The sequence below is a fragment of the Electrona antarctica genome (assembly GCF_951216825.1).
Source record: "Electrona antarctica genome assembly, chromosome: 1".
Lineage (NCBI taxonomy): Eukaryota > Metazoa > Chordata > Actinopteri > Myctophiformes > Myctophidae > Electrona > Electrona antarctica.
The window spans coordinates 6531874-6536873 of NC_136806.1; the positions used below are offsets into that span (position 1 = coordinate 6531874).

Here is a 5000-nt window from a genome sequence, read left to right on the forward strand (position 1 = left end):
ATAGCCACTTCATTTTGGCCATTTGAAGAAAAAAAAAACCCGATCTACAAGCTCACAATGGTGAGCTTGTAGATCAAAATAATCTTTAAAATATTTTTTAAATCATTTTTAAATTATTTTGCCTGGATTTCCACTTTCCAGGCACTCAGAGCTAAAAGGCCCATGAGATTAATTGAGATTAATTTACAGTCTTGAACGTAATTAGCTAACAGACTGTGACTGGGAGACAAATTGCCGCAGAGACCCCAATTGGATTTGCATACCTGATAACTACGTATAGCAGCACATGTTGACATCATGGTAACGATGCAACTTTTAATGTGGCAGCTAGAATGAAACAGTGAAAAAGTGTCACATTCAGTGGTAGAAAAAAACCCTGCCGTCTGTCCTTTTAATTAACCCATTTTGACCTGAGATCAGATTCTAAAAATGTCTTCTACATCCTGACAGTTTTCTGAAAAAGCTATGTTTCTATGTCAGTCGTTCTTCGATTTAAAAAAAATAGCAGACCTACAAGCTCGTAGCGCGCCACTCGGTGGCGCGCTATGAGCTTGTAGATCTGCTATTTTTCAATAGCTAAATTATAACATAATGCTAACACCAAAAAGGGTTCCTGCCCAAAATGGGGCATTTCTCAGGGTGGGGTATGATGCACTTACTGGGCTGCATTAAATACACCTGACTTGTGTCTGAACACAGCTTTGATGGATGTGTTCTGCCCCCCTTCCCCCTCATCAAACAAGATGTTTGGTCAAACCATAATATGGGCTTCCATTGGAAATGCATTGGAGCGGCCATTAAACGCAGACACAAGACAGGTGTCTTGACCAGGATTACTGCATGTTTTTGTGAGGGTACCTATCTCCATTATATTGTGTGGGTGGGCACATCGGTCAGATTGGCGGTAGGTGTGTGAGGGTCTGCGACATAGCGGCCCAAACTTCTAGTTTAGTATAGTTTCCGTTGCTATCCTCATCTCCCAGCTCTAAACATCCACCCTATGACTTCCTGTTGCTCCCGTCCACTGACCTTGGCCTCGGAGGTTGGGTTTGGTGTAGACTCTGTCCTCGTAGATGGGGTCAATGTGGTGCTCAGGTGACTGCAGGGGTCGGAGTTCAGAGCCCAGGTGACTGAGTTGACTGCTATAAGACCCTCTGGAACCTGCACAGCATGGAGGAGATGTTAGTCTGCTGTATAGGACCCTCTGGAACCTGCACAGCATGGAGGAGATGTTAGTCTGCTGTATAAGACCCTCTGGAACCTGCATTGACGAGATGCACACGGCTGCCATCTTGACAGCAAGGTGCCCGTAGCACTAGCCCCTTAGATAGCACTTTATGTAGACTTAGATAGTATTTTAAATATAGCACTTTATGTAGACTTAGATAGTATTTTAAACAGACTTATAGCATGTTACGTAGACAGCACTAGAATTGCATTTTATGTAGTCATAGCGCTTTATAGTACACATGTATAATATATAATATAGTATAGTATGTATAGTTTACATAGATACTCCACTGTTACGTTCTTAGCTTACGCATTTTTCATGATAACTACTTTTTATATAGGCCTATGTGATGTATGCCATGCTTTTTGTTATTGCTTAATGTAAATCGCTCTGGATTAAGAGCGTCTGCTAAATGCCTAAATTGTAAGGTGCTAACTAGGTGCACCTTCCCATAGACAGCCCATTCACCCAAACAGAACCGTCTAATTGCATTAAATAACGTCAAACTCACCAACATTGCAGCTGTACGGAAAGCGTGAATTATCCTCTTTCTATATGCAATGTGTTTGTTTAATAAAAATCCACTGTAGACATGTTATGAGCTACTCCCTGTCACGAAATTCCTTGCAGATGATATTTTCCCAAGTGCTGGAGTTTGGAAGTGCTCGTTGACTATCACTCAACAGCCCATGCGTACCACCTGTTTTGAATGTGCACATAATGCAGGAGGCAGCAGCTGGAGGTTGCTTTACTGATAACGAGTGCTTCCAAACTCTGACACTTAAAAATAATCACCTGCAAGGAATGTCTTGATAGGAAGTAGCTCATAACATGTCTACCGTGGATTTTTATGAAACAAACACAGATATTAAGACGATAATTCAAGCTTTCCATACAGCTGCAATGTTGGTGAGTTTGACGTTATTTAATACAATTAGATAGGACTGTTCTGTTTGGATGAATGGGCTGTCTATGGGACGTTGCGCCTAGTTAGCACCTTGCTGGCAAGATGGCAGCCGTGTGCATATCGTCAATAGCATGGAGGAGATTTCCGAGATGGTACAGTTTAATCTAGATCAGGGGTTCTCAACCTGGGGGTCCCCAAAATACTTTGGGTGGTCTTTGGAACCCTCGATATAGAAGTGACATAGACATATAGTATAAATAACAACAACAATAAGGAATAAATGTTCCTGGTCTCTGACCTCGTGCCAGGCTGCCGGGCCGCTGCAGGGTGGCGTTGGCGTACAGCTCGTGGGAGATCTTGTAGCCGCCGTCGTTGGCGGCGCTGCTGTGATGCATCATGCTCCGCTTGGGCGACAGCGTGGCGTAGCTGCCCACGCCCGAAGAGCTGAACTGGTGGTGCAGCGGAGACGAAGAGGGGTGGTGCTGGTGGTGGTGGTGGTTCCCCCCCGGAGACGCCCCCATGTGGAGCGGAGAGGAGGAGCCGGCCGCCGCGCCCGACGCCACCATGTTGATGGGGGAGGAGGTGCTGGAGGGGGGGGGGGGGGGGGGGGGGGGGGAGGGCAGACAATAAGGGACAGTCTGACCACAACAGTGCTCTTTCAACCCTTTTCATATCAAGGGCCATTATTTATTCGGGGCATTTGAGCCACGGCCCACGGACCGCCATTTGGCCCACGGACGGCCATTTGATGAGGTTTATCCTCTCAGACCCAAAACTAAAGAATATTTTGTTATCGTCACTTTTATTGTAACTCCCGGGGGAAAAAAAATATGTGCTGTGATTGGCCAGTAGTCATTGGTCCGACAACGACGACCTATACCTCAAACCCTAACCCAACCATAACCACAAGCACGGAGCAGCGCATGTTCGCCAATCGTAATCCGGACGCCAACTTTAGCGCATGTTCGCCAACCGTAATCTGGACGCCAACCTTAGCGCATGTTCGCCAACCGTAATCTGGACGCCAACTTTAGCGCATGTTCGCCAACCGTAATCCGGACGCCAACCTTACCGCATGTTCGCCAACCTTAATCCGGTCGCCAAACCTTAGCGCATGTTCGCCAACCGTAATCCGGACGCCAACCTTACCGCATGTTCGCCAACCTTAATCCGGTCGCCAAACCTTAGCGCATGTTCACCAACCTTTTTTTTTTTTTTTATTATAATTTTTTCCACTATTTTGTAACCCATTTTTCACCCCTGCATGTGTCAATTATCTAATGTGATCCTGGGCTCTACACACCCTCCGCCAACCTAGTCCCCATATTATATGGGGGACATGGGGAGAGCAACGGACTTGAACTCATGCTTCCTTCATGCCTGAGTGTCCAAGTTGCTCCTTTACACCTGACATGTTCGCCAACCTTAATCCGGTCGCCAAACCTTAGCGCATGTTCGCCAACCTAAATCCAGTGGATTTCCGTATGTCGGACCAATGACTGGTCGGAAAAGCGTACGGACCCCCACTTGAGTGGCAGCGACGCAGCGTGCCTTCCGCTGTACTTCCGCTTGACTTCCGCCTTATGCTGGAGACACGTGTCTCCAACCAACTGCAGCGGCCAATGAGGCATCTATTAACCCATTTTGACCTGAGATCAGATTCTAAAAATGTCTTCTACATCCTGACAGTTTTCTGAAAAAGCTATATTTTTATGTCAGTCGTTCTTCGATTTTTCAAAAATAGCAGACCTACAAGCTCGTAGCGCGCCACTCTGTGACACGCTATGAGCTTGTAGATCTGCTATTTTTCAATAGCTAGAGCATAACATAATGCCAACACCAAAAGGGGTTCCCGCCCAAAATGGGTTAAAATCCTAAATCCATCAATGAAAACACATCGCACATGGGGAAACATCGCTGCTCGACAGCACACTTCCGTCGTCTTATCCGAGTGCCATATACTCTCACACAGTCAAGCCAGTGCGCTTATTGGTATAATGTACCCACCTGTAGGACTTGGCGAGTCGGCTGGGAGACTGTTTGGGGGAGGAGACCCTCTGCAGGGTGGCGTAGCTGGGCATGTCGGAGGAGGCGGAGCCCAGACGCTGGAGCTTTGTGGGGGAGCCCATCTGCAGGGGGGAGCTCACTCGCTGAAATGGAGGAGGAGGATGAGGAGGAGGAGGAGGAGGATGAGGGTACAAGTTAGATAGGTCCCTCCAGAAAAATGTGATTATGGCATCACAGTATTTCCCATAATCAGACAAATGGGGCAGATTATACTGGGCTTTTTTTGTGCTCAAAAAGGCGCAAGTTTCCTGCATATTTTATCTTATGTCCCATTCTTACGCATATCTCACTGCATACAAACCATTATGATGTTACCCCAACTTTCAGCAGCTGTAAAAATTCCCCTAGGGCGGCTTAATAGAAACCAATGTGGGATATGTTAGTATAGACGCCTTTACAAACACATTGGCGAAGAAATCTCTTGTCATTCAGTAGTCTCATCATCTCATTCAGTAGTCATTTAGTTGTGAAAACAGACACTTGGAAAAGAGTATAGGCTATTAATCGATAGAATGAATACTGTATTAACGTGCTCTGGGCCAAGTCCCTAGGCTTGTTTCCATTGTGGTTCCATAATATCAGAATCGGTCAGAATCGGCAGATATGACCCTGCAAATAATCGGAGATCAGATATCGGTCATAATTTCATAATGCCTAGTCATGACTCATCATTGGTCATAAACAAATGAAATCTATAGCAAAAGTATAATCATGTGAACAAGTAATAAAGCAACATATCTGCATAGTATAACGTGCGGAACCTGCAAGTGAGTTCATGCCGCGGGAAGATGTTTA

The 5000-nt window shown here is 45.8% G+C and overlaps 1 protein-coding gene across 2 annotated transcripts in view; it reads right to left on the reverse strand.

The window, feature by feature from the left end:
* The window catches only part of ctnnd2b (catenin (cadherin-associated protein), delta 2b), a 194432-nt gene that overhangs the window by 113941 nt on the left and 75491 nt on the right, over window positions 1-5000 (reverse strand). For both annotated transcript variants that reach the window (XM_079512052.1, XM_079512053.1), the window contains 3 exons: window positions 4146-4288; window positions 2437-2723; window positions 1030-1161 (listed from right to left, as the gene is read on the reverse strand). In XM_079512052.1, coding sequence (XP_079368178.1) covers window positions 1030-1161; window positions 2437-2723; window positions 4146-4288 — 562 coding nt within the window. The remainder of the gene's footprint in view (window positions 1-1029; window positions 1162-2436; window positions 2724-4145; window positions 4289-5000) is intronic.